General features: G+C 45.5%; 2 protein-coding genes across 3 annotated transcripts in view; both read left to right on the top strand.

Annotated features, from left to right (window-relative positions):
* The window catches only part of CASS4 (Cas scaffold protein family member 4), a 47,986-nt gene extending 29,833 nt beyond the window's left edge, over positions 1-18,153 (top strand). For both annotated transcript variants that reach the window (XM_032143327.1, XM_032143325.2), the window contains exons 3-6: positions 4,001-4,102; positions 8,684-8,764; positions 9,899-11,209; positions 16,112-18,153. In XM_032143327.1, the coding sequence (XP_031999218.1) occupies positions 4,001-4,102; positions 8,684-8,764; positions 9,899-11,209; positions 16,112-16,519 (1,902 nt within the window). In that variant the 3' untranslated portion in view covers positions 16,520-18,153. The remainder of the gene's footprint in view (positions 1-4,000; positions 4,103-8,683; positions 8,765-9,898; positions 11,210-16,111) is intronic.
* An 8,230-nt stretch (positions 18,154-26,383) lies between these two features.
* Positions 26,384-27,206, top strand: part of RTF2 (replication termination factor 2) — a 59,108-nt gene continuing 58,285 nt past the window's right edge. The window contains exon 1 of the mRNA XM_032143346.2: positions 26,384-26,523. Within this exon, the coding sequence (XP_031999237.1) occupies positions 26,455-26,523 (69 nt within the window). The 5' untranslated portion in view covers positions 26,384-26,454. The remainder of the gene's footprint in view (positions 26,524-27,206) is intronic.

Here is a 27,206-nt window from a genome sequence, read left to right as displayed (position 1 = left end):
AACTTGAAGACCAGTTAACAATCAGTTACAGATTTTCTGATCCACAGAAAAGGCAGGCATCTCCTCCCTGCTTGTGTCATTTAGCCGTTAACCCTGAGGCTAAATCCGCCCAGAAAATACATTCCAAATGGAAGTGGCTGTTGCTAGACAAGGCAACTCTGAACCACTGGTTTTGAATTGTTTTCCCATAGCAACTTCACAGGCTTGGAACACAGCCTTTGTGAGGCATTTCACGGACTCCTTTTTATATCTGTGTTGACAGTCTGTGGACTAAGAGTGGCCACAAATTAACATCCGAGAAGGTGGAAACATGTCATTTTTCTCAAGTTGTCCTAAGAGAGGCGTCTATGTGTCAGAATCAGACATCTCTATAGCTGGGTGCCATCTCTGCATATCTTTAGATTAGAACAACTCTGCATTTTACAGAGGAGGACATTAATTCCCAGGGAGGTGAAACTGCTCGTGCAGCCACACAGCTGATGAAGCACGACTTCCATCACCCCCAAAAACACAGCCCTTATTCCTTGATCTTCTTTCACCTGACTCTATGGCTGACGCTATTCTTTCTGACGAACACTTTATTGAAATTTCACCTACAGATGCTAAGTTACAGCTCAGTAACTTATATCCAGACCACGAAACAACAAAACTACCATCCCAGAAGCCTCCAGTGCCTTCTCTCTGTCACTTCCCCACTAGGGTAACCACTATCTTGAGCTTTGTTTTACTTTTTATCCCAACTTCCTTAATATAGTGTGCTGGCCTAATTAAAAAAAAAAAAAAAAAAACCACCACATCAAGAACATACTTGACTTCAGTTTAAATTCAGAAGGGACTCTTGTATTTCAAGAGAAAAGGGCCAGATTTCCTGGTGAAACTGCTCTTGGATCCACTAGTTCCTGAACTGGAGTTTCCTTCTGTCTCCCTAAACCTTTCGAAACTGTGTTTCTCAAACATGTTCCTTAATTGATCGCCATACTGGGCCTACGTTTTCCAAGAAGCACTGGGCATTTTTGAGCTGGCTTCCTTCCATCTGAAATGTCATATACAGGAAAGTCCCTTTGCTCCGTGGAGGTGCCCTTACAGGCAAAGGGGATCCCCACAGTCAGCCATCAGAATAAAATGGGCCTGAAGTCATGGGGAGGAATGGGCCTTGGGACATCATTTGGAAAGGGTCTGCCAGGGGAGAAAGCTTGGTGTGTTCAAATAAGTGAGAGCTGGGAGGGAGGAGACATGGAGGTGACAGCCAGTGGTCCGGGACACTCACTCAAGGTCCCTGGGTGTGGCGGGTGCATAGCTTGTCAGACCAGGTAAGCAGCTTGGATTTCTGGCCTGGCGCGGTGGCTCACGCCTGTAATCCTTCCACTTTGGGAGGCCGAGGCAGTGGATCACTTGAGGTCAGGAGTTCAAAACCATGGCCAACATGGTACTAAAAATACAAAAAAGTAGCGGGGTGTGGTGGCAGGCACCTGTAATCCCAGCTACTCGGGAGGCTGAGGCAGGAGAATCGCTTGAACTCGGGAGGCGGAGGTTGCAGTGAGCTGAAATGGCACCACTGCACTCTAGCCTGTGTGACAGAACGAGACTCCATCTCTAAAAAAGAAAGAAGCTTGGATTTCATTCAAAATGCAATGGGAAACCACTGATGGGCTTGTCCACCTAGACCAATCAGCCTGAGACCACCAGGAGCAAAGTCAGGTTTACTGAGTGTAAAGAGGAAGATCACAGAGCAGAGGAACCACGAGGCACCTCACAAACAGGAAAAGGTAGCGTCATGATGGGATGGGGAAATCTAAGCGAAGCTGTGTCTTGATAGGCTCTGCACAACAGGGCAGGGTACAGGCTGGACGAGGGCCGCTCTCCCCTTGGGAACCGCGAAGCGGAGATAAAGGGGGAGTCCTGGACCCGGAAACCCCTTGTCTGAAGTGCTACATGAGGGCCTGGGAATCAAGGCTGCTTCTTGGTCAATGACTGAGATCCCCCAGGCGAGAGTGGGATGTTTCATTCTTACTGAGAGCACTTTGGAGAGCTGTGCTTCGAGAGCCTAGGATTTTAGGGAACCAAGTTTCTCAGGGAGTAAGAAAGCAGTCATCACTCAACAAAGGGGGCTGTTTTGACATGCGACAGCTGCAGCGTGTCCCTGGAAGAAATGGTCATCCTGTTTGCATTGCAGCTGCTTTATCTGTGTCTGTGAGTCTAGCCAGATGAATGGCAGGGTGGATTTTTACAGTGTGCTAATGTTTACCATCCAAGCTGTACACATCCACTCACCAAAAACAGATAAATCTAGCACGTACATTCCCAGTGCTGCATCCTGGGGACACCATGATGAATAGAGGGACCCTGACCCAGTCCTCAGAAACTGCTCCTCCGCCTGCATTCCGCTCCCTCAGCTCTGCACACTGAAACCCTAACCACCCCCTGAGCCAACTTGGAAAGTCCCCTACTTAGCAACAGCTCCTTGGGCCCCCGGCGGGAAGTACATTCTCCCTGTCCTGGACTCCGGAGCTTCACCCTGTCCTCTCCTCCAGGCCCTGTCTCACTTCCCAGCCTGTGCCCAGCCTATGCTCAGACCTCATTTCCCTCTTAGACTTTAAGCCCGTGGTAGACAGCATCTTCTACTCTAGAAAAATTCACGCATTCCTAGGCCCCTCCTAGAGACGTTCTAGTTCAGGAGGTCTGGGTGGGAGCCTTGGCAGCTGTATTATTTTAAAGTTCCCCAGGGGACTCGGATCCCTGGCTGGGTTCGGAAGCTGCTCTGTGGCACCCAGTGTCATATCCACCATTGAGCCGACATCATTGAGCTCTGGAGGATTAACTTGAATCTGAAGTTCCCATTCACAGACCCAGGTTCCATGGCTGAGACCAGGTTTCCCAAAGTGGCTTGAGCAATAACTGGCCAAGTGCTCTCAATAAAATGTAAATTGGGGCCGGGTGCGGTGGCTCACGCCTGTAATCCCAGCACTTTGGGAGGCCAAGGCGGGTGGATCACCTAAGGTCGGGAGTTCGAGACCAGCCTGACCAATATGGCGAAACCCTGTCTCTACTGAAAACACAAAATTAGCCTGGCGTGGTGGCACGTGCCTGTAGTCCCAGCTACTCGGGAGGCTGAGGCAGGAGAATCACTTGAACCCAGGAGGCAGAGGTTGCAGTGAGCCGAGATTGCGCCATTGCACTCCAGCCTGGGCAACAGGAGTGAAACTCCATCTCAAAAAAAAAAAAAAAAGTATATATATATAAATTGGATGGTCAGTCCCATCCTTTGTAGGATAAAATTCCAACTCCTTCACTGACCTGCTCTCTGTTAACCTTTCCCACTCCATCTCTCCCTCCTACCCTCCCTCACTCCTCTACATCACTTTCACATTGCCAGATTCTCTTCTGCCTCTCACTGCTGCCAGCAAAAGCTGCCAGCTGCAGCTCATCTGGTCACCTCCTGCTTCCCTGCCTCAGCCCAGGTGACGAGTCCTTAGACAGCTCTCAGGCCTCAGTTTCCTCCCAGACCTTGTTGGTTCCTCCACCTTACATTCTTAAAGTCCCCTCTGCCTATTGCGTGCATATCTCCAGTCTCAGCCTAGCTAGATGAATGTAGATGAATAGCCCAGTATCAGAGTCACAGCCTCCTGGTCCCTAGAGAACATCAGAATCCCCTGGCAAGCTTGTTAACACTGCAGGTTCCAGCCCCTGCTCAACACCCAGAGACTCCGTCCAACCCGCGTGGGCCCAAGAATCTGCATGTTAACCTGCTTCAGGCGAACTTCCCAGGTGAGGCAGATACAAGACATCATGGACCACCTGCGAGGAAGGCTGCCTCCACCAGGGAGCCTCCCACCCGTACCCTGCTGTCTTGAGAGTGAAGAGCCTGCCATCGGGGGTGCCAGGCAACCCCCTCAGCAGTGTCCACCCAGCTGTCTCTGCTTTTGGAGAGATAACTTTGAGCCTGATTGTGATCATCAGAGTGACATTTCCTTTTCCTCTGCTCTCCTCCTTTCTCTCCAAGGCCATCCTCACGCTTCCCAGACCTGCCCGGGCCTCACTGCCGACTCTGCCTTCCCAGGTGTATGACGTGCCTACCCAGCACCGGGGCCCCGTGGTCCTGAAGGTGAGCCTTGTTCAGGTGCCCCGCATCATCCAGACCTCTGCGCCCAGAGTCTGGGGTTCCTGGCATCACGCCCACATTGCATTTCAGCATTACCATGGGGGCCAGGGGCTCAGCCTCCAGAATACACATCACCACTCAGAGGCCAACTTCATAACCTCCTTTTTACCCATGGAGTCCAGTCCTGTTCCAGGAAACATTATGACTACTTGAGTTCTGAATATTTTGAAATTTTTACTTTTCATTTATAATAGATTTTTTCTTTTTATTTTTGAGATGGGGTCTTGCTATGTTGACCAGGCTGGTCTTGAACTCCTGGCCTCAAGCAATCCTCCTATCTCAGCCTCCCAAAGTACTGGGATTATGGGCATAAGCCACCATGCCCAGCCATTATTTATAATAGATATTTAATGTATGTATGTGTGTACACACACACACACACACATTTTTTTAAAATGATAGTTTGAAGGATAGGCACCACAGTCTTAACATGGGTTATCATTGATTATCTTAACATTGATTATCTCTGGGGGAAGAAATTTTAGTTGTTTTTTTTTTTAACTTGTTTGTATATAAGTGGAACATCACATTTCTAAGACATGCTTCATGTGATCAAAAAATAGCTTCGCCCCCTTCTTAGCCCACTCAAATGCTCTGTGGTGGCGTTCTCCCCACCCACCTACCGCTGGGATCAGTAGCTCCCAACCTTCGTTGTATGCAAAAGCATCTGAGAGCTTTAGCCATCTGGTGCCTGTGCGCCAACCCCAGAGACTGTTGAATCAGGTCTAGATGGGGCCCAAACATCAGGATTTTTAAAAGCTCGCAGGTGATTGTACTGAGCAGCCAGGATTGAGAACCACAGTTCCAGTCTAAATAAAATTTCAAGCAGGCTCTGTGACTTCCTGGTCACTCACAGGTAATAAGTCACTTTTGGCCAGGGGCGGAAGCTCCCACCTATAATCCCAGCACTTTGGGAGGCCAAGGCAGGAGGATCACTTGACGCTAGGGGTTCGAGACAAGCCTGGCCAACATGGTGAAACCCCGTCTCTCCTAAAAATACAAAAATTAGCTGGGCATGGTGGTTCACGCCTGCAGTCCCAGCTAGTAGGGAGGCTGAGGAGGGAGAATCACTTGAACCTGGAAGGTGGAGGTTGCAATGAGCTGAGATCACACCACTGTACTCCAGCCTGGGTGACAGAGCAAGACTCTGTCTGAAAAAATAAAATAAAAATCAAAAATTAAAAAAAAAGAAGTCACTTTAGCCTTGCTAGGCTCAGTTGAGGAATTTAATTGTCCAGGCAATAATCAAACTTTCTAGTTCCTTTAAAGCTAAAGCTCCTGCTGCCTGGCTTGGGCCTGCCTGCTGGGCTGGGCTCCAGGGACTGGCTAAGTTCTCTGCTGGTTCACCCATCTCAGGTTTCTACCCTTTCTTACTCACTGTGTGGTCTCAGACTCCTGCAGGGCTCCAAGAGGCAGGCAGGGAGAAAGGTCCTGCTCACCTGGTTCTGTTGGCAGGGGTGCTAATAGCAGTGGCCAGTGTGGCAAGCTGATTCTTTCTCTTCTGGGGCATTCCTGTAAGTGCCCCCCACCTCCTACCCCTCACCTCCTTGCTGAGCCTCTCTTACCTGCAAGTCCCTCCAGGTGGACAAATGCATCTCCTCTGGCTGCTGGCTCCTCCCTTAGCTCTGGGGCAGGCAGGTCATTTCCAGCCACATCCTCCTGAGATTTCCTGAGCCATTCCTCCCTGGCTCTTGCTCCAGCTCTTGTGTGAGCCATGCCTGGTCCATGACAAACACACAAGCTCCCTTTGCCATGACAGACTCCAGGAGCACAGGCGCTTGCCTTGGGTGCAAAAGTTATCAATGGGTCGGGCGTGGTGGCTCACGCCTGTAATCCCAGCACTTTGGGAGGCCGCGGCAGGTGGATCACGAGGTCAGGAGACGGAGACCATCCTGGCTAACACGGTGAAACCCCATCTCTACTAAAAAAAATTAGCCGAGCATGGTGGTGGGCGCCTGTAGTCCAGCTACTTGGGAGGCTGAGGCAGGAGAATGGCGTGAACCCGGGAGGCAGAGCTTGCAGTGAGCCGAGATCGCGCCACTGCACTCCAGCCTGGGCAACAGAGCAAGACTCCGTCTCAAAAAAGAAAAAAAAAGGTTATCAATGAAGACACACTTGTATGACTCACTTCACTCACTTCGCCCTAATCCCAGCCCCACTAGACCCTGTCTTTATGTAAAAGTGTGACATTTTGTTCACCATGATTTTTTTGCATTATGATTTTTTAAAATATTGCATTTTAAATAGTATTTACCTTGATGACTGAGTTTTTTGGTGCCCTCTTAATATTGTGCCCAAGGCAACTGCTTTGCTCTCCTCCCCCTGGTCCTGACCCTGAGAACAGGCCATCCACAGCACGGCTGCCACCCTCTCTCTTTTCACCTTTCCCAAGCCAGAGTCAGCCCCCATCCACTGTGACCCCAAGCTCAGGGGATACAACTCAAGTCATTGAATGGTCCCATGGGAGCACTTAATGGTTTGCTTTTGGGGAGCGAAAGGCAACCCCCACTACACTGCATCCCATTTCCCAGCTGAGAAGAGCCCTCAGGAGACTCACAGCCCAACTCCCTCTAAAGAAACCCCTTCCAATGTCCAACTATTTCTCTCTTTCTTTGCAAAACCTATTTTGGTGCTCTCTTGCCTTGCTTTGCAATTTGTAACCTGTTTTTTGTATCTTAATATGTATGTTTTTTAATTACTGTACATATTACATATATAATATGTCATATATATATATATATATATATCTCAAGCCACTGAAGGAGTTTGAGGAGGGGAGTGACAATCAGATTTTTAGGAAGCACACATCATCACTGGCCATCAGAGAAATGCAAATCAAAACCACCATGAGACACCATCTCACCCCAGTTAGAATGGCGATCATTAACAAGTTAGGAAACAACAGGTGCTTAGAGGATGTGGAGAAATAGGAACACTTTTACACTGCTGGTGGGACTGTAAACTAGTTCAACCATTGTCGAAGACAGTGTGGTGATTCCTCAAGGATCTAGAACTAGAAATACCATTTGACCCAGCCATCCCGTTACTGGGTATATACCCAAAGGATTATAAATCATGCTGCTATAAAGACACATGCACACGTATGTTTATTGCGGCACTATTCACAATAGCAAAGACTTGGAACCAACCCAAATGTCCATCAATGATAGACTGGATTAAGAAAATGTGGCACATATACACCATGGAATACTATGCAGCCATAAAACGATGAGTTCATGTCCTTTGTAGGGACATGGATGAAGCTGGAAACCGTCATTCTGCACAAACTATCGCAAGGACAGAAAACCAAATAACGCATGTTCTCACTCATAGACGGGAATTGAACAATGAGAACACTTGGACACATGGTGGAGAACATCACCCACTGGGGCCTATCATGGGGTAGGGAGAGGGGAGGAGGGATAGCATTAGGAGATATACCTAATGTAAATGACGAGTTAATGGGTGTAGCACACCAACATGGCAGATGTATACATACGTAACAAACCTGCACGTTGTGCACATGTACCTTAGAACTTAAAGTATAATAATAAAAAATTAATAAACTAATTACACAGATAAAAATAAATAAATAAAAATAAAAAATAAAAAAGATTTTTAGGAAGCACAGGGCCTGGCACTTAGGTCGTTGCTAAGATGCACATTTATCAAATGAGTCTCTCACACCCTGTTTTTATTACTGTTGTGATGTGCACAGTGTCATCCAGCTTCGTGTCTGGTCATTAGTGCACATTCGTTAAATATTTGCAGAATAAATATGAATGATAAAACAGGAAAATTTCTACTGAGAAAAAGAAAGAAGACATATTAAGTCTCAATCTCATTTATCCTCTGGCTTAATTTTAAGACGAGCTCAAGATAAATTACCATTTTTAATTTAGGCAACTGCAGTTAAGGCTTTGTTGTTTCCCCCCCAACCTTTGGTTGCGAAGTCTCTCTTTTTTTTTTTTTGAGATGGAGTTTCGCTCCTGTTGCTCAGGCTGGAGTGCAATGGCACGATCTTGGCTCACCACGAGCTCCACCTCCCAGGTTCAAGTGATTCTCCTGCCTCAGCCTCCCGAGTAGCTTGGATTACAGGCATGCGCCACCATGCCAGGCTAATTTTGTATTTTTAATAGAGTTCTCCATGTTGGCCAGGCTGGTCTCGAACTCCTGACCTCAGGTGATCCGCCTGCCTCAGCCTCCCAAAGTGCTGGGATTAGAGGCGTGAGCCACCGCACCCAGCTGAGAAGTCTCATTTTAAAGCACAAAGTCCATTGTTGAATGTATACCCTGTTATGGAAAAAACAGAACTGTAATGTCCCCTGCGCTGCCTCAGACAAGGAAGGCGGGGGACACGTCACCTAGATTTCCACCATTAGACCATCATGACCAAAAGCACCAAAAAGCCTTCAGGAATTTGTGTCTTCCTTTGGAAAAAAACATTGGAATAGGGAGCGTTTGTGATGTGTAGTCATTAGGAAAGAAACATTCAAGTTGTCTGCCTTTGTGGTCTTTCCCCAGGAGCCAGAGAAGCAGCAGTTATACGACATACCAGCCAGCCCCAGGAAGGCAGGACTCCATCCCCCAGCCAGCCAAGCAAGTGTAAGTATAAAGAGGTGCTAAGGTGCGGTGTTATGAACACATAAAAATCCTCTCAGAAATGTTATTAGCTTGGGGCCAGGCGCGGTGGCTGAAGCCTGTAATCCCAGCGCTTTGAGAGGCCGAGGCGAGTGCATCACCTGAGGTTGGGAGTTCAAGACCAGCCTGGCCAACATGGCGAAACCCCGTCTCTACTAAAAATACAAATATTGGCCGGGCGTGGTAGCGGGCGCCTATAATCCCAGCACTTTGGGAGGCTGAAGTGGGCAGATCACTTGAGGTCAGGAGTTCAAGACCAGCCTGCCCAAAGTGGTGTAACCTTGTCTCTAATAAAATACAAAAATTAAAAAAAAAAAAAAAGAAAGAAATGTTATTAGCTTGGTCAAAAATTAGAATGCAAATTCCTCATAACAGAGACCTTTTTGCATTTGAGGTAAAACCTCTCATTGTGCTTGTGTTCAGGAATAGGACTAATTATGTGGTTGGGATAAGTCATTTAACTTCTGTTTTTATGGGCTGGGAGTATTAAGTGAGATAATCCTGCAAAGGACCTGGGATAGTGCCTGGCACAGTGCGAGATTATGTAATGGCTTCTTATTATGACAGACCTCAGGGGCGTGCTGTGATACAGTACACTTTTATCTGTATTGGGCAAAGGACTTTATTTGAAATCTGTGTAATCTATGTTTATAATTGGATTCTACCACATGTGTCCCACAGACACACTTACACCCAAGGTCATTAGGGAACATCTTACAAGAAAGCTGGCATTTCGCCATGTCAGGGGGATGCACAGGAGTTTGGTGGATGGAAAAGAAAGGGTTGCAAGGGCATTTAGAGCAGAGAAAGCAGTTTGGGTAAAATGAAGTATAGTGGCGTGAGTCAGTGTTCTAAGTTCAGGGGAAAGTAAACAGCTTGGGTGGCTGGACCTGTAAGCAGATGGTGGCAGACAAGGTGGGGTCAGCGTGGTGGAAGTGGAAAGAAATGAGCCTCAAAAGAATTGTGAAGGACCTTGAGTGGTAACAGAAATTGGAGAGCCACTGAAGGAGCGGGGGAGTGAAGATGAGATTTAAATAAGGCACTCGCACCCTCTTTTGAAAGCTACTAACCCGGCAACTCTGTGTGGTTCTCCCACAGGGGCAGGGTGTTCCCCTGATATCAGCGACTACCTTAAGAAGAGGCGGCTACAGCACATTACCAAATCCTCAGAAATCGGAATGGATTTATGACACTCCAGTGTCTCCAGGAAAGGCCAGCATCAGAAACACGCCTCTCACCAGCTTTGCAGAAGAATCAAGGCCCCACGCTCTCCCCAGTTCCAGCTCCACTTTCCACAGTCCTCCAAGTGGCAGATGCAGGTCCCCCACTCCACAGCTGAATAACAATGTGCCCAAGCAGAAAAAACTCAGTCTTCCAGAAATTCCTTCTTATGGCTTTCTTGTACCCAGAGACACATTTCCTTTAGATAAAGATGTCAGCTACAAGGTTCCTTCAAGCTTTCTGATTCCCCGAGTGGAACAGCAGAACACCAAGCCCAAAATTTACGACATCCCTAAAGCAATGTCGAGTGTTTCTCAGGCTGGGAAGGAGCTGGCGAAAGCCAAGGAGGTGTCAGAGAATTCCACGGGCCATAATTCCTCATGGTTCTCCAGACGGACAACTTCCCTATCTCCTGAACTGGACAGGTTATCAGGTTCCAGTTCTGACAGCGGAGCTAGCATCGTTTCTTCGTGCTCCACCACATCCACCGACGACTCCTCCAGCTCATCCTTGGAGGAGTCAGCAAAGGAGCTCTCCTTGGACCTGGATGTGGCCAAGGAGACAGTGAGGGCTCTGCAGCACAAGGTGGTCAGCTCTGTCGCTGGCCTGATGCTCTTTGTCAGTAGGAAGTGGAGATTCCGAGACTACCTGGAGGCCAACATTGATGCAATCCACAGGTCCACTGAGCACATAGAAGAATCTGTAAGAGAATTTCTGGATTTTGCCCGAGGAGTCCATGGGACTGCCTGTAACCTCACTGACAGTAACCTTCAGAACAGAATTCGGGACCAGATGCAGACAATCTCCAACTCCTACCGCATCCTGCTTGAAACAAAGGAAAGCTTGGATAATCGCAATTGGCCTCTGGAAGTTCTTGTGACTGACAATGTCCAGAACAGCCCAGATGACCTTGAGAGGTTTGTCATGGTGGCACGGATGCTTCCAGAAGACATCAAGAGGTTTGCCTCCATTGTCATTGCCAATGGAAGGCTCCTTTTTAAGCGGAACTGTGAAAAGGAAGAGACTGTGCAGTTGACCCCAAATGCAGAATTTAAGTGTGAAAAATGCATCCAGCCTCCCCAAAGAGAAACTGAATCACACCAAAAGAGTACCCCTTCCACTAAGCAAAGGGAAGATGAACGCTATTCTGAACTATTAAAGAAAAATAGAGCAAATATCTGTGGACAGGTGAGTTCAGAGTTCCAAGTGATCGAAAAAGGGGCTTCAATTGTTACCTGGGGTAGTGGCTACTAAGATGCTGAGACTCTTTTGATAGTGTATAGGCTTTGGGGAGACACTGGTTCCGTTTTCTAGAAAATGAAATTTATGAAAGTAAAATTCTTGATGAAATCTTATTAACAAGTCAGATAAAGATAGGTCAGCAGAGGCAGATAGGTCAGTTGATTTCGATTTCTTCCGAAAACTTTTGGCGCTCAAGTTTACCATGATATTAGAATTAAAAGGGATTTTTAAATTTTTAAAAAATCTATTTTCTGAGTAGATTTTTAAAACCTCACCACCAAGTCTCCTTGCATTTTTGAAAGTTATAAATTTAGTCATTCTCAGTGTGTTTCTTAGCAACGAAAGAGGAAGTAGAAACATTCTTTCAAATTGCTCATGGTCTGATCAGCCTCCAGACTTTAGCTACTCTTAGAAATACTTTTCTGAGGCTGGGCGTGGTGGCTCATGCCTGTAATTCCAACGCTTTGGGAGGCCAACGCAGGAGGATCCCTTGAGGCAGGAGTTTGAGACCAGCCTGGCCAACATGGTGAAACCCCATCTCTACTAAAAATACAAAAATTAGCCGGGCGTGGTGGTGTGCGCCTGTAATTCCAGCTACTCAGGAGGCTGAGGCAGGAGAATCACTTGAACCCAGGAGGCAGAGGTTGCAGTGAGCTGAGACTGCACCACTGCACTCCAGCCTGGACCACAGAGCAAGACTCTGTCTCAAGAACAAAAAAAAAAAGAAAAGACAGAAAGAAATACTTTTCTGGATGAGTTCAGACATTATAGAGCGAGATGCTTCAGTTCAGGGATTGTGAGCCTTAAGAGGCCCAGAAGTCACTTGGGGGCTGTGTCAAGGAGATAATTTGATGCTTTCAGCCCCAACCTTTGTGTTCTGCCGAAATGCCTGGTGGTGTAGGAGCTTTAACATGTTCTAGAAATTTGGATGTTTAAAATTTACATACACATATATATAACTTTAAACAAAGCCATGTGGGTCATTATATCAGGCCATGTTGATAGGCAAAATTCAGCCTTTGGGTGGCCAAAGTCTCCTTTGGTTGAGAAAAGGAATCAGTAGGCAGAACCATCAACAGAAAATATGAGAAAGAATGCTCAAGTCTAAAGTGAACTTAAACAGTTGCATCGTAGCGTAAAACACCACTCGATTTGGTAATTTGAAGGGATTTTATTTTTCAGACATTGCCTAACTTAGAAGAGAAAGAGAAACCTATCTTAGAACAAAGGTTAGATGCAAACAAAGACTTAGGAACCATGGTGAGCCACAGCACTCACTCTCTAAAGCCTCTGATTCCTACGCTCTATTGCTACATTCGTCTCATCACGCTATGGATAGGTCAACATTACAGCCATGACCCACATGGGTGAGAGTTCGTTTCTGTGATTCTTTGTCCTTTATTTTAGCAAGAGAGTCCTGGAGATCGCTGAGTCTAATGAACAAACCCCAGGGAATGAAAGTGAAGCATTAACCATTACTGAAATGACTCCAGGCTTGTTGTGGGTGGTACTGACAGGGCTAAATAGGACTGACTCAGTTCCTCTTTGACATTCTGATTTAATGTTTCTGATTACAACAGGAAATCTTGATTTGGGGCTTATATATCTTCAACACCTCTTTTACACTTGATGTTCTTCCTTTTTTAAAAAAAAAAAGTCAAAGATGTTATCATTGTGCTTATTTTTATTGGTTTCCTTCTATTTGTGGTAAATGACAGTAGTTTTCTATTTACCATTTTTCATGGTTTCCTTTAAATTAATGTAAGTAAAAACAATGGGTCCATTTAAAGAAAAGGAATGAAGCCAGTAGAAGTTAAGAGGAAGGTGGAAAGAGTATAACTTGTAAGGGTTGTAAAGGTCGTCTCTGAATAACTGAAGCTTGGGAAACTTACCTAGGTTATAGGGCAGATGGGGTAGAGGGTGGAAGAAAAGGATGTCCGATGACTAGGATAAGGTCATGTACCTTCTCAGAGGCAAACTAGGACAAGAATTCAGGCCTCCTGATGCTCAGCTCCCTGAACCCCAAACACTAGTCTTTGGGCCTGCCATATTGCTGACAGTCATGCTATTTTGTTCAACATTAAGTACACCTTAGACTAGTGGTTCTCAAATTTGAGTGTATCACAATCACCTATGAGCTTTGTTAAAACTCACATGGCTGGCTGGGCACGGTGGCTCACGCCTGCAATCCCAGCACTTTGGGAGGCCGAGGCAGGTGGATCACCTGAGGTCAGGAGTTTGAGACCAGCCTGACCAACATGGTGAAACCCTGTCTCTACTAAAAATACAAAAAATTAGCTGGGCATGGTAGTGGGCACCTGTAATCCCAGCTACTTGGGAGGCTGAGGCAGGAGGATTGCTTGAACCCGGAAAGCAGAGGTTGCAATGAGCTGAGATCGCACCACTGCACTCCAGCCTGGGCAACAAGAGCAAGACTCTGTCTTAAGAAAACAAACAAACAAAAACAAACAAACTTGCATGGCTGGGCCCCGCTCTCAGAATTTCTGATCTAGTAGGTCTGGGGTGGAGCATAATAATGTGCATTTCTAGCAAGTTTGCAGGTGATGTTGATGCTTCTGGTCGAAGGACCTCGCTTAGAAAGCCTCCGCTTTAGAGTGACAGCATTTCTCAGTGGAGGCCTGGGGCACCATTGGCCACCGGGTGGACAATTCTCCACTGCGTGGTGAACCATTCAGCATCCCAGAACCCCTGCCCGCTCACTGCCTGTAGAAGTCCCTAGTCAATGCGATAACCAAAACTATCTCCACACATTTCCAGCACCCCAAGTTAAGAATCATAGTATATTTTTCACCTCCCTATAGTTAATATTTTCACATAAGATGCTCATAATATGATGCCTACATCTTATTCTTTTCTAAATTTTTTTTGACGGAGTCTCGCTCTTTCACCCAGGTGGGAATGCAGTGGTGTGATCTCGACTCATTGCAACCTCCGCCTCACAGGTTCAGGTGATTCTCCTGCCTCAGCCTCCTGAGTAGCTGGGACTACAGGCACCCACCACCACGTCCGGCTAATTTTTTGTATTTTTAGTAGAGACAGGGAGTCACCATGTTGACCAGGCTCATCTCAAACTCCTGACCTCAAGTGACTCTCCTGCCTCAGCCTCCCAAAGTGCTGGGATTACAGGTGTGAGTCACCATGCCCAGCTCCCCCTTTTTTTTTTCTGAGATAGTGTTTTGCTCTGTTGCTGAGGCTAGAGTGCCGTGGTGAGATCGTGGCTCACTGCAGCCTTCACCATCCAGGTTCAATCGATTCTCCCACCTCAGCCTCCCAAGTAGCTGGGACTACAGGCCCACACCGCCATACCTGGCTAATTTTTGTTTTGTTTTGTTTTTGGTAGAGACAGAGTTTCGTATGTTGCCAAGGCTAGTTTCGAACTCCTAGGGTTAAGCGATCCTCCTGCCTCGGCCTCCCAAAGTGCTGGGATTACAGGCGTGGGTCACTGCACTCAACCTGCTTCATTCTTACACTCCCTGCTTCCAAGAGTCCATCTGAACTGACATCTCAATCTTTCCTTCACTTTCTATAACAAAGACAATCATTGTTTTCATTTTCCAAATATGCAATTCTAATAATGAATGTGCTTCTTCAAAGTATACCTTCCTCCTCCTTGTCAAGTTAGACAAGGAAGTTACCCCTCCAACCCTACCAGCCCCTGGAGACGTAACCCCCTTCTGAAAAAATCAGTTGTATGCCCTATCTGTCTGAATGCTTCCGAGCTGTGAATTTTGAGATAATAGGTAAATGTGAGCATGTGAAATTTAATGGAAAAAAAGCGAGTTTCAGACCTAGAGCTCCAGATCTCTCATGTGCTAATGGAATGGCCAGAGGCAGCCTTTTCTCTTCTCTGAGCTTCACCTTTCAATTGTTACCTGGAGTTGTGGCCACTAAGTTAGGTACTGAAAATCTTTGAGAGTATGTAGGATTTGGGAGACGTTGGTTCCATTTTCCAGAAAATAAAATTCATGAATGTAAAATTTTGATGAAACCTTATTAGCAAATATGATAAATATTTTAATATTAAGGCAAAAAATAAAATAAATAATAATATTAAGGCAGATAGGTCAGGGTATTTAGTTTCTTCTGGAAATGTTGGGGGTTCTGGTATACCTTTGATACTGAAATCAGAGGATTTTGGGCTTTTCAAATGTTTTTAAATCTGTTCTTTGAGAAAATTTTAAATCTTACCAAGTTTTCCTGCATTTTTAAAAGTTACAAATTTAGCTGGGTGCAGTGGCTCACCCCTGTAATCCCAGCACTTTAGGAGGCTGAGGTGGGCGGATCATTTGAGATCAGGAGTTCAAAACCAATCTGGCCAACATGGTGAAACCCCATCTCTACTAAAAATACAAAAATTAATTGGGTGTGGTGGCAGGTGCCTGTAATCCCAGCTACTCAGGAGGCTGAGGCAGGAGAATTGCTTGAACCCAGAAGGTGGAGGTTGCAGTAAGCTGAGATTGCACCACTGCACTCCAGCCTGGAAGACAAAGGAAAACTCTGTCTCAAAAAAAAAAAAAGTTATAAATATAGTCATTGCCAATGTGTTTCTTAAAATGGGTTTCTTGTGGTTGGTTTATTGAGATGATTGAATACAATTATATATGTATGTATTACAATATAATATTGTATATATTATATATTACAGTGTCTTGAAAACATTAATTGGTTAGACAACTGTTGCAGTATTGGGCTTCCCAAATCAAACCATGCTTTTTTAAAAAAAAAAAAAAAAAAAAAGTCTTGCAAATCTAGCCAAAACAGGAAAGGGCAGACAGCCACAGCCCATTGATTGAATCTCCTATCTATTTTCTTCCTTCCCTTCTTTAGAATCCTGGCCCTCTTATACCCCAGCCTTCGAGTCAACAGACTCCTGAGAGGAAACCCCGCTTATCTGAACACTGCCGGCTGTACTTTGGGGCGCTCTTCAAAGCCATCAGAGCATTTCACGGCAGCCTCAGCAGCAGCCAGCCCGCGGAGATCATCACTCAGAGCAAGCTGGTCATCATGGTGGGACAGAAGCTGGTGGACACGCTGTGCATGGAGACCCAGGAGAGGGACGTGCGCAACGAGATCCTCCGCGGCAGCAGTCACCTCTGCAGCCTGCTCAAGGACGTAGCGCTGGCCACTAAGAATGCCGTGCTCACGTACCCCAGCCCTGCTGCGCTGGGGCACCTCCAGGCGGAGGCCGAGAAGCTGGAGCAACACACGCGGCAGTTCAGAGGGACACTGGGATGAGGACTCTCTACCTCCCTTCCTCCTCTGCTCACCTCTCAGCTTCACACCCACAACTTGTGCAACTCTGTCCTGTGGGAAAAGCCAGCCGGGGCATACACCGATGAGCTGAAACAGAACCTGGTGTTCAAAGCTGTTAGCACCAAGTGGCTAAGCAACCCCAGGGCATTGACTTACCCCACAGGGGGTCAGGAAAGAGAGTCAGGTATGAGGTAAAGACCTTGTGAAGTTTAGCATATATGGAGTCTGCAGTATCAGCTTGAAGTGACTTCGTAGAAATAATATTTTATATTGATTAAATGTGTGCATGTTTTGTTTGTTTGTTTTTTGAGACAAAGTCTCGCTCTGTCACACAGGCTGGAGTGCAGTGGCGCGATCTCAGCTCACTGCAACCTCCGCCTTCTGGGTTGAAGCAATTCTGCCTCAGCCTCCCGAGTAGCTAGTACCACAGGCGTGTGCCACCATGCCCAGTTAATTTTTGTATTTTTTTTAATGTAAGGTCTCACATATTTATTACTGAACCCAGCCAACCAATGCATTCATAACAGATTCAGAGAGAAAAAATATATTCTCAATAAAACATGTACAACTCTCCAGAGAGTTGTGACATTTTCAGCTTGATGTGGTAACATGACTGCGACCTTCAGACAGCATAAATATGTGTGCCCTCTCATGTGCAATTCCTTAGAGGGCCAGCTTGGTTCTTCTCCAATGTCTCCTTTTGGAGTTGTACCTGATTTTATTACCAGTTTTCATCTTAATCCACTGGGGAGTGGGGGCGATTTTGTTTTAATTTCTTGGTCAGGAATCACTTAATCCTGAAAGTCTTATGAGAAGACATGGCAAGAAGCGGAGTCAAGCACACACCATGATGACAGAGAAAGGAAGAGCTAATTTTTGTATTTTTAGTAGAGTTGGGGTTTCACCATGTTAGCCAGGCTGGTCTGGAACTCCTGACCTCAGGCCATCCCCCGCCTCAGCCTCCCAAAGTGCTGAGATTACAGGCGTGAGCCACCATTCCCGGCGTGTACCTGTTTTAAATTCACTCATTTAACACTTATGTATTGGATGCCTACTACACGCCAAGTTCTAGGTGCTGGAAACATAGCAGTGTATCAGATGACTTGCCCTCTTGGAGCTTATAATCTAGTAGGGGAGTCAGAGAGTAAAGCGATGAAGAAATACATACACAGTATAGCAGGTGCCAGGAAAAATGTAAGTAGGGGAAGCCCAAGAAAACTTATCTTAAAATGGTTAATTTTTATTGGATCCACTAGATAATAGAGTAAGTTTTTTTGTTGTTTTGAATTGAATTAGTTCTGTGAGATTGGTACAAATTATGTATGTGTCTTGCACCCATAAATATGAAATTTTTGCTATGTTACTTTAACCTAAAGATAGATGTTATATTTACGACATAACATGATCTGTTGGGTTCTCTATTAATTTATTTCATGCATTACAGATTCTGGGTTGATAAATTCTACTCAATTTGAAAAATTTTCTACTTTGTCTCAAATCTGTTACAATTTATATTGGTTGGTGCAAAAGCAATTGTGGTTTTTGCCATACCATAGCAAAAACCACAATTGCTTTTGCACCACCCTAATAATATTAAATATAATCATGACTTTAAACATCATTTGCAGCATTCTTTTTTTGGAAAAGCCTTTGATCTGTGTCACCCAAGTGAAGCCTCCGATGTTTATTTTTGTCACTCCCGTGCTTCTCCCTGAAGTCTGCAGGGAGATGGACTAGAGGCTGCGCTCTTAGGCACCGGGTTGGGGCTGGAAAACAAAGCCATCACCTGTGGTGGTGCAGACAGGAAGGCGTGGTGTGGACAGGATGCCCATCATTGGGCACAGATAGGAGTGGCGCAGAGCTCCCCTCAACTCAAACCACCTCCTCTTCCTCTCCTTGTAGCTGAGTCCTCAGCTCACGTTGCCATGGTTACATCATCACTTCATTTTAAGTGAAGGTCTGGGTCTCCTAAATGCATAAACACCTCTACAGCTTGGAGGAGCATCTCCAGGCTGTAAGTCACCTGAAATGATACCAAGTCCAACGCCTATCTGCTACTCTTTCCTTGGTAGGCACTTGTAAAATGTTGACTGCTGGAGGCTGGTTATTTTTATTAAGTTAGTCTCAGGGTCCTTAAAAGAAGGATCCCATCTTTGTGAGGGTTGGTTCTCTACGACTGGACAGAGGCCCTCCGGGGGCCTATTCTTTGAACAGCCATGATCTGCATCAGTTAGGACTTCTCTTACAAGGGATAGAAAATCATATCCAATCTGTCTTAAGCAGTAAAGGAAATTTATTAACTCATATATCTTAAAATCATCCAGAGGCAAACTAGCCGCAAGGCTGGCTGGTTTCAGGGGCTCCAACAGTGTCATCCAGGACCAGTTTCTCGGTCCCACTTGCTCTGGGTTAACCCCCATGATTGCAAGGTGGTTTTCCCAGGTTACACTCTTCTTGATTCTTGGCCAGAGGAGAAGAAAAGGCCTTCATTCGGCTTAGATCAGGTGCCTGCTCCTTAAAGCTCCATGATAAGCAGGGCATGGAACACCCAAGTTAATTTAGATCTGGAATTCCTACCCACCCCACACTCACTCTCCCATGGGTCCTGAGAGGTAACGGGATTGCTCTTTCAAGCACTGTGATGGGCCTGAGGTTTCATCTTTGAAATTAACAAGTTAGCCTGTCACCATTTCATGGATGCAGACAGAAGACATGAGATTCTGGGATCAGAGACTATGTCAGTGGTCCCCAATACCACCTCCAGGTCCAATGAGTCACCAGGAAAATTCACAGGACTCAGAAGAGAGTCATACTCACAGCTGTGACTTACTATATTGAACAGATGCAAAGTGAGATCAGCAAGGGGAAGAGGTACCCAGGGTGAAATCTAGGGGAGACCAGGCACAAGCTTCCAGGAGTTTGCCCCCAGTGGAGTCACACAGGACATGCTTAATTCGCCCCAGCAACACTTATGCCAACATGTGTGAAATGTTGTCAACCAAGAAAGCTCATGAGAGCCTCAGCAGCCAGGGTTTTACTAGGGGCTGATCAGGCAGGAAGCCTCTGTCTGGCATGAACCAAATTTCCAGACTCCTAGAAGGAAAGCAGGTGTTGAGTATGAATCACGTTGTTTGTACAAACAGTTTAGGCACAATGAGCCATTCTTACAAATTCTGGCAATGGTGGGAACCCTCCCAAAATCCAAGTTTCCATGCACCAACCAAAGGTCAACCTTGCAGGCAGGCCTTCATAAGGATATTTGTCAGGCTTGCAGTGTTCATTCTTTTGTGTATGGAGACAAAAGACTCTTTCTCCTGGCATTGCAAGCAACTTTGCTTCGTCTTCACATCATTTCCCATGTCCCCCAAGTCCCAGGGAGTGATGCAGTGGTGTGCTCAGGTGGATGCTGAACACATAGGTTTGTGTCAAAGCCAAGGAACCTTAGCATAGGAATCCCCAATTTTTTTAACGGGCTCTGAGCAAATCTGACCAGGCTTGGCCTCAGAGGGAGACATCATCTTAATTACATATTTATATATGTAATATATGTTATAGCTATGCAATATAGATGTTAGATATGTAATATAGATGTTACATATGTGAGATATATATATATATATTTAGACAGGGTCTCGCTCTGTCGCTCAGGCTGGAATACAGTGGTGCAAACATAGCTCACTGCAGCCTCAAACTCCTGGGCTCAAGCGATCCTCTTGCCTCAACCTGCAAAACTGCTGAGATTACAGGTGCGAGCTATCGTGCCTAGCCCTCATTTTTAATATATTGCGTACCAAACAAACCTGCCCTCTGCTCTGGAGGGAGACATTATCTCTGTCTTCCAAGGCTGTTGGAAGATGGTTAAACAACATCCTTTAAAAGATGGTTCACAACAAAATGCTATTGGTGCCTCTGCTCTGAATATGTGCAGAAAGGCAAGAGACCTACGGTGAACTGCGTCCCGAGAGGATCCCCTAATAAAAGTCAGGAATATTGTTGGAAGAAGGAGGGATTAGGCCAGGCTTGGTGGCTCATGCCTGAAATCCCAGCACTTCGGGAGGCTAAGGCAGGAGGGTTGCATGAGCCCAGGAGTTTGAGAGCAGCCTGGGCAACAAAGCAAGACGCTGTCTCTACAAAAAAATACAAAAAATTAGCTGGGCCTGATAGTACACACCTGTAGTCTCAGCTACTCGGGAGGCTACAGCGGGAGGATCTCTTGAGCTCAGGAATTCGAGGCTGCAGTGAGCCATGATTACACCACTACACTCCAATCTGGACGACAGAGTACGACTTCATCTCAAAAAACAGAAAATTAAACAGAGGAGGGATTATGTGAGGAGGCAAACAAATTTTTATTGCAGTGGATAAAATTATGTTTTACGCTTAATAACAGTGGCATATATTTATTAAATTATTACTACATTGCTACTAAAGCACTGTTCTAATGCTTTGTATTCTTTAACTTAGTCGTTCATGAGTCTTTCATGGTGTTCTAATAGGTAATGAAAAGTCCTTTTTTTTTTTTTTTTTTTGAGATGAGTCCAAGTCCAAATTGAAGACCTTTGTCAACAAAGTACAAAACCACTGGGTGTAAAATAACAAAAAATGCTGCTGCTAGCTAAATGTGTTTCCTTCCTTTTTTTTGAAACAGTGATTCCAGGGTGAATTTCCACTGATTAACAAGATGATTACCTCTGAAAAAACTTTCAAATAAAATTAAACACAATTTTTTAGCTTTTGGTAACTTTTTGCTGAGTATTTTTGCTTAATGCCCAGAGTTCTGTATGGTCCCCTCCCAAGGAAGGAAGAGGAAATGGTGGGTGGTGTGGTGGTAGCAACTTGACCTCAACTAAGCCAAATTTCATCAGGAGGCTGGAAGTGGTGAAGAACCCATGTTAGAGATCCTCCAGTTTGACAAGTCATGGGGAGTTGTGTTTGTGGTTTGGTGGCAACTATGTTTTTTATAAACATCTTTTTAAAAATGTTATGTTTTCCCTATGTATGCACCCCAGCTCTCTGAAAGTTGCCCATTTGTATGTGCACTTATAAGGAGGTGAATCAAAGCTACTTGCTAATGCCCTTTTCCTTTCATTCATTCATTTCTCAAATAGTCATTGAGCACCTCCTACTTGTCCAGGCCTTTGCTGATCGCTAGAGATGCTGCAGGAAACAGAACAGAGGCGCTGGAGCACGGCGCTTTCTTTCCAGTCGAGGGAGATAAAAAACCAGGCAAGAGGTGGGAGAGGAGCTCTTCTGGAATACAAAATATAAGGCGCTGCCCAAAACACTGTGTATCAAGATAAATAATATTTTGATGCAATTATTTTCAAGAAATAAAAATCAATGCAAAAAACTCCACGGTGAACAAGATGTCCAAATTTATATTTATAACATGATATTTGTGTGATAAATGCAAAGAAGAAAATAAAGCAAGATGGGGTAACGTGAAGGCAGAGCAGTGCTATTTTGGATGGAGAGGTCAGGGAAGATGGCTCCAAGGAGGGGTCCCAGGAGCAGAGGGCTGGATCCCTTGAGGGGGCCAGCTGGGAACACATGAAGAGAAAGCACGTCCCTGGAGAAGGATCACCAAGACATGTGCACAGAGGTAGGAGAGGAGGGTGGCCACTGTGGCTGGAACCTAGTAAAGAAAGGAACAGTGGCCAACATTAGCTGGGAGGGGTGGCCAGGGGCCAGTTCATTTAAAGCTTTGTATATTGCCAGAATATTTTGAATATTTCCCTAAAACTGCAAATTAAAAGTAATTTTTGTCTTGAATTATCTCAGGACTTGCCTCAGTTTTCTACTTTGTTTTAACCTTCTTTTGGGACTCCTTCCTGTGTATGACCTTAAAGGATGGTTGTAAAGTTCTTCAAACATTTTTCATATCTACTGTCTTAGTCCATTTAGTGCTGCATTAACAGAATAAGAACAGATATATTTCTTGCAGTTCTGGAGGCTGGGAACTCCAAGGTCAAGGGGCCTGCATCTGGCAAGGGCTTTTGTGCTGCATCATCCCAAGGTGGAAGGTGGAAGGGCAAGAGAGCAAGGGAGGGCCGAACTCGATGTAATAACAAGTCCACTGTCTCGATCACTAACCCACTCCCAAGACAACAACATGAATCCAGTCATGAGAGCAGAGCCCTCGTGACCTAATCACCTCTTATTAGGCCCCAGCTCCCAACACTGTTGCATTGGGATTAAATTTCCAACACATGAAATTTGGGGGACACACTCAAACCATAGCAGATAGTTTAAAAAGTGTTTAATGCCAACTCTTAAAATGAGTTATAGTAAGCTGCAGCTGTGGAAGAGCACATGAGCAGAGCTATCAGGAAATCAAACCTGCCATGGCTCAGAAGTCTGAAATGGGCCAGGGGCAGTGGCTCACGCCTCTAATCCCAGCACTTTGGGAGGCCGAGGCGGGCAGATCACAAGGTCAGGAGTTCGAGACCAGCCTGGCCAATGTGGTGAAACCCCATCTCTACTAAAAATACAAAAAATTACCCGGGCGTGGTGGTGCATGCCTGTAATCCCAGCACTTTGGGAGGCCAAGGAGGGTGGATCACGAGGTCAGGAGTTCGAGACCAGCCTGACCAACATGGTGAAACCCCGTCTCTTAAAAAATACAAACAATTCACTGGGCATGGTGGTGTGTGCCTGTAATTGTAACTACTCAGGAGGCTGAGGCAGGAGAATCGCTTGAACATGGGAGATGGAGGTTGCAGTGAGCCAAGATTACACCACTGTACTCTAGCCTGGGCAACAGGGTGAGGCTCTGTCCCAAAAATAAAAAATAAATTAAAAAAAGAAGTCTGAAATATTTTAGACCTACTATAAGGACTTACTATAACAGCATTTAAAGTACTGGTTCTTAGCCTGAGATTCAGAAGGCTGTGAGTAAAATACAAACATGTATGTGCTATGCGAAATGTCATATGTGCTAATCAATACTTTTCTGGAGATTTAGTTCAAAGTTTTCATCAAATTCTCAAACAGGTCCAATGACTCCCAAAAGGTTAAGACATACTGGTTTTACTAGAGGGTAATGATTTTCCTTTTTATCATTTCATTTCTCTGCTTCCCCGAAAATCCATGGCTTGGCTAGGACAAAGTTGTCTCCAAAGATGCTTGTAAGGGAATAACCTTTATTAGTTCATTCGACAAAGCAGTGGAAGAAGAAGCAGACAATGATGACATCTGCTTCCCAGTAGAGCCGGGAGAATAAAACGGCTCAAGTCCAATAAAGTGCTGAACACAGCACCTGACATGGCAGCCAGCTCTCAACACATATTTGCTACCAATGATAATAAACCTCACAAAAGTTCTAGCTGTGTATTGTCTGAGGCACAGAGTAGCCTAGAGACCAATATTCTAAAAGAGGAAACCAATGAGGAAGAGAAAAAAGTCCAGCTGCCTGAGCTAGAACATTAGCACAGCCAGTACTGCTGGGTTTTATCAGCAGCATTTGGGGAACCAGTCAAGTCAGACGGGCCTCATCGGAGACAGGCCCTCATCTTCTACTCCTTCTACTCAGCAGCTGTGGGACCCTGAACAAAGACAACTTACACATCTGAGTCTTGGGGTTTTCATTTGTAAAACAGGAGGGATTATACCCTCTAACTCTTAAGGTTATTGTAAGCCCAAAGTGAAACAATGCCTACAAATCTCACAGTGCACACATGGTCATGGCTTAATAAAGAGCCGCTATTTTTGTTTTTTCTTCCCCAAATGAGAAAAGAACACTGGTTTGAGTCTTTCTAAAGATGCTGGTGTTTCTGCTCTTCTGTATTTGACCTTCTGTCCTTTGCTGTGAGAAAGAACTAATCCTAGCACTCATTCCTGGGTCTCTCACGAGCTATGTGACCTTGAAGGAGTCATTTGATCTTTCCACGCTTCTGTTTCCTCACCAGTAAATGGAATCCTAATAGTACTAACCAGTTTTAGTATCTGCCAAAACTAGGCTTTTGACCCCTTTCTCAATGAATCTGTACTTACTTTTGGTTTACTGAGGAAATGTACTAATATATTGAGTGTGCCAAAGACTCTTCTAGGCACTGATGATACAATGTGGAATAAAAGTCCTGGCCGGGCTTGGTGGCTCACGGCTGTAATCCCAGCACTTTGGGAGGCCGAGGCAGGTAGATCACCTGAGGTCAGGAGTTTGAGACCAGCCTGGCCATCATGGTGAAGCCCTGTCTCTACTAAAAATACAAAAATTAGCCCGGCATGGTGGCAGGCGCCTGTAATCTCAGCTACTGAGGAGGCTGAAGCAGGAGAATCGCTTGATCCTGGGAGGTTGAGGTTGCAGTGGGCCGAGATCACATCACTGCACTCCAGTCTGGGCAACAGATTGAGACTCTGTCTAAAACAAAACAAAACGAAACAAAACAAAAAACAAAACAAAACGAAGTCCCTAACCTCATAGAGCTTACAGTTATTGTGGTTAGCAGAGAAATAAATCATAAATCAATCAGAGACCAACTAATTAAAGGGATTATTTTTTTAAATTCCCATTAATCACAGTAACAAGTACCCCAAGCTTACATATAGCCCTTGAAGTTTCCACATCCACATATTTTCTGGGCAATTCTTCCCAAGTAAAAAATATCTCCAGCGTTTTTATGTTTCACGTAGGTCAATAGCGTAACATCCCATCATAAAGATCTGCCTTCTCGGCAATGGAGAAATTTTCCCATCATATATATGTACAAATACATACATACATATATACATATTAATGACAGAGTCTTGCTCTGTTGCCTAGGCTGGAGTGCAGTGACATGATCATAGCTCACTGCAACCTTGAATTCCTGGGCTCAGGCAATCCTTCCTCCCCCCTCAGCCTCCGGATCCGCTAGGACTACAAAAGCTTAACACAACGCCTGGCTAATTTTTCTTTTTCTTTCAAGATGGGGTCTCACCATGTTGTCCAAGCTAACCTGGAACTCCTGAGCTCAGGTGCTCCTCCCGTCTCGGCCTCCCAAAGTGCTGGGATTATAGGCACTTTCCCATAATATTTATAATAATTAAAGGAACAAACAGAGAAATAGACAATCGCCTAAGAGCAGACAGACAATCATGGATTTTTAGCAAGAGATTTGTGTTCTTATAGATAAAATACAGCCTGTCTCTTGGAATGGGCATGGCAACATCAGTGTATGTTTTATAAGAACTCTTACATAGTCTATTAATGATACTTGATTGTTAATAACATTTTTTTAATCTGGGCTTCAGGAAACTGTGAATGAAATACACACACGCACAAACTGTATGCAAAATTTCACATACATGCCATCTACAATATGCATGGCAACACCAGAAAGTTCCAGGCATTAGGGAGGGTCTTACTTCCTAGAATCTGCTGTAACATCACTTCACAAGATCTGTTGTGAGTGCCTGAGTCACAGTTGGCTCTCAGTAAAGATGCGTTCTCCTTTTAAACACAAAAATGTCCACTGATACGGCAGATTCCGTTCATAGGCATCCTTAATCGCAGAAACAGGAGGGCGGCCCTTTTCCTCAAGGCGCTCTCAGTCCAGGAATGTGCCCGCTCTGCAGCCACACAAGCTGGCGTGGGATAGGGTCAAAGAGCGGTGGATTCGCACGGGCCGCCCACGCCCTCGCTGGCCCCCGGAGCGTGGGCGAGTGATTCCGATTGTGCAGCAGAAACCCAGGGTCTCACGGGAAAGAGGAAACCCACCCGCGCCCAGCCTCCAAGCGACACTCTCCATGACAACAGGCACTTGGTAAAGGCCTCGCCCCGCCCCGCTACGCCGCGACTAGCGTGCCGCCCCGCCCCGCTACGTCGCGACCGGCGTGTTGCGTCACGGCGGTGCGCCGGAAGTGGCTGCGGATTTCGCCAGAAATCCCGGAAGTGACAGCTTTAGGGTTTTGCTGCTGGCTCTGACTCCTATCTTGCGATGGGTTGCGACGGGGGAACAATTCCCAAGAGGCACGAACTGGTGAAGGGGCCGAAGAAGGTTGAGAAGGTCAGTGATGTGGGCGGGCTCTTGGGGACCGGGGGTGGTGGGAATTTGACGACCCCAGAGAACGAGAGGAAGTAAGAAGGGGGAGCCAGCGGGATTCCAGACCTGGCTGCGGTCTTTTATTCCATTCGGAGGACTCAAAATTAACAACAGTATTAAGAGTGGACATTCAATGGGTGCTGACTATTGCCATTCACTGGACAGTAATCTTAACAGGGGGTATCTCATGTAATTATCATAATAGCCCTATAGCTACATACTGTCATCCTCATTTTCAGACATGGAAGTTGAGGCTCGAAAGGAGAAAGTTGCAAAGCTAGTAAATGGCAGAGCCAGGATTTGAACCCTACCTGCGACTAGTAGCAATAATACAAATACTTAGTGTATATTGAGTTTTGTATACACTAACTTCATTTGCTCAGAGAAGCCTTCCCAAACTGTTCCCATACCACATCCTTTTATAAACTGTCTTATCACCCTGCATACGGCTGTACGTGGTTGATTTGTATCAGTCTTCCCCGCTAGACGGTAAGTTCCTGATAGCAGAGGCTGTACCCTTTTTTTCTCTGCAACTAGCGTCATTCCTGGCACACTAAATATTTTGAATAAATGAGTGAATAATCCCTAATCTCACAAGTAATCGAGGAAATTATAATAATTTCTTTGCTACTGACAGGGACATTGAG

This window comes from Hylobates moloch, unplaced genomic scaffold (genome assembly GCF_009828535.3).
Source record: "Hylobates moloch isolate HMO894 unplaced genomic scaffold, HMol_V3 SCAFFOLD_21, whole genome shotgun sequence".
Taxonomy (NCBI): domain Eukaryota; kingdom Metazoa; phylum Chordata; class Mammalia; order Primates; family Hylobatidae; genus Hylobates; species Hylobates moloch.
This window is presented reverse-complemented; position numbering and strand designations above follow the sequence as displayed.